This window comes from Penaeus japonicus, unplaced genomic scaffold (assembly GCF_977035675.1).
Source record: "Penaeus japonicus unplaced genomic scaffold, GWHDUDI00000001_assembly GWHDUDI00000016, whole genome shotgun sequence".
Classification (NCBI taxonomy): Eukaryota; Metazoa; Arthropoda; class Malacostraca; order Decapoda; family Penaeidae; genus Penaeus; species Penaeus japonicus.
Genome location: NW_028234418.1, coordinates 35,467,403 through 35,469,902, shown reverse-complemented (window position 1 = coordinate 35,469,902; position 2,500 = coordinate 35,467,403). Strand labels below are relative to the sequence as shown.

At 42.0% G+C, this 2,500-nt stretch overlaps 1 protein-coding gene across 2 annotated transcripts in view; it reads left to right on the top strand.

Moving 5' to 3' along the window:
• Positions 1 to 2,500, top strand: part of LOC122257340 (phospholipid-transporting ATPase IF) — a 17,759-nt gene that overhangs the window by 8,527 nt on the left and 6,732 nt on the right. For both annotated transcript variants that reach the window (XM_086545483.1, XM_086545484.1), the window contains exons 11-13: positions 1,380 to 1,495; positions 2,110 to 2,268; positions 2,429 to 2,500. The exon at positions 2,429 to 2,500 is cut by the window's right edge and continues 104 nt beyond it. In XM_086545483.1, coding sequence (XP_086401609.1) covers positions 1,380 to 1,495; positions 2,110 to 2,268; positions 2,429 to 2,500 — 347 coding nt within the window. The remainder of the gene's footprint in view (positions 1 to 1,379; positions 1,496 to 2,109; positions 2,269 to 2,428) is intronic.

Sequence of the window (2,500 nt, the reverse complement as noted above, 5' to 3'; positions counted from 1 at the left end):
CCATACAAACTTTCGATTAACGTCTTCACTTACACATGCATACACTCACGCATTCTGTATACAGTCTTTCACTTTCTTCCCATCTTTCTCAAATCTTACGGGCTTATCTACTTTCTTACTTTTGCATTAACTCATCACACACTTCTATTTACAAACACATTTGACACTGCGACTGTTGTGTCATGATGAAAAAAAGTAATTCAGTAATAGAAAATCGGTAGGACGACTTGGTGCCACCCACTGTAATTATCTTATCGCCCTAAGCTTGTTGAAAATAAAAGTGGATAGTTACTTGCACAATATTGTTACTTCCTTATAGCATTCGGCTCCAATTATTATGAAATTTTCAGGAGTTCGAGTAAAAAATTGCGGGTTGTCACTGTCATCACCCTAAGTTCTCCTATATCTATCTGAAAAAAGCTTATTGTTCATGATGTATTTTGCAGTTTCCTACAAATAACCCTTTCCCTTTGTCTATCTCTATTAAAAGAAAACTTATCAACATGAAATAACTGCAAATTCAGTGACAAAGATGTTTTCCTTATGCACATTCCTCTCCCCCACTCTCTGTTCGTGTTCTTTCTCTTCTCTCTATGGCTCTCTATGTATGAGGTTATCAAGCAGATTGATGGAACGCCAAGAACTACGGAAGAGGGCCGGAGTGCGAGCGTCCAAGGAAACAATATGGCGAGGGAGCTCAACATCTACATAAACCAAGATGCTCAGAAGAGAGAGAGAGAGAGCATGGCTTGTCGTAGCCCAGCAACTATGATTGTGGAGAGCTGTCAGCTGGACACCCTCATGGACGTAAAGCCTTAGAGGGTCCACTTATAAGATGCCCGAGGAGCAGCAGCCAAGTACTGAAGAAGTTTAAGCTTCGAAAAGGACCGGAAACAAAACATGTTTACATCTGGGACATGGGATGATGACGTGTAGAATTAGAAGACCTGACAACGATAATATTTGAGACTGAGGACGACGTGAACCAGACGAGCAGGGACAAACGAGTGTTCGCCCTTAGAGGACAACATGCATGGCTAGAATATTTCCTTTCAAGTTGTGGACGACTTTCATAATAGGTGGCCGGGCGTTATGTCAGACATGTGCCAGATGACTCTATGCGGCGGTAACGATTTTTTTTTATAGAAGGAAAATGAGCCACGATTCTATTCTTAACCCAAGCTGACATAAAGTCAGGCTACATCTCCACCAGAGAGAGAGAGAGAGAGAGAGAGAGAGAGAGAGAGAGAGAGAGAGAGAGAGAGAGAGAGAGAGAGAGAGAGACGCAAACAGAAATAAAGAACGAAAGAGTAAGAGAGAAAAAAAACGGCGCAAACACAAGGCGAAACATCCAACCGCACAGCCTCCCTTTCTCGCAGAAATGCAGAAGTTCCTCGGCACGATGTTCATGGCTTGGGACGACGACCTTCGCGGCGACGGCGAGGACGAGGGCGCGCGGGTCAACACCTCCGATCTTAACGAAGAACTTGGACAGGTCTGGTTCCTTGGCTTCGTAGTCTTTGGTCCCTTCGCTCTGCTCTCGCTCGAGTGGCCGAGGCTGAGTTACTGACGATCATTTTGAGCTTTTTCCATGCCATGGAGTCACGGTTGATCTGTTTGGTTTTGGTGCTGATAATATATATTAATACACACATGCAGAAAGATGAGAAGAAAGTAAGAAGAAATGTTGTATATATATATATATATATATATATATATATATATATATATATATATATATATATATGTATATATATATGTATGTATGTATGTATATAGACACACACAAACACTGTTCGCCTCAGTATGTCTTTCTATTGGATAGGCTGCTGACCACATATCAAGCAAAACTTAAAATCTCCAATGAATAGTGCCATAGGATCAATACCTTACTTGCCTTTTTTTAGTGTGTGTGTGAGTGAGTGTGTGTGTGTGTGTGTGTGTGTGTGCGTGCGTACATACATATATGCATAAATATATACATACATACAGACATATATATATATATATATATATATATATATATATATATATATATATATATATACACACATATACACATACACACACATACATATTCATTTTGTGACATTATCATCGAACCTACAGGTGCAGTACCTGTTTACGGACAAGACGGGAACACTAACGGAAAATATCATGCACTTCCGAAACTGTTCCGTCGACGGAGCCAAATACGCCGACGCAGAGGGAGAGATTCACGCGCTCGACGAAGAGACAAACAGGACGGCCGCTCTACCTTCTTTACCTGTAGGTTTCCTCTTTCCTCTGCGATTATTATCATATCCTTTCCATTCGTACCTATGATTATCACCTACTGCAACCCAGCTCTAAAAATACGTTTCACCTTGCATCGCTCCTGGGGCCCAGACACCCCAGAACCAGAGAGTGAACCCACTAATTTCGACAGGTTCATCTGGTGACCTTTCTCGAGACGTTGGCACTGTGCCACACGGTGCAGGTGACGGCCCTCGGCAGAGCC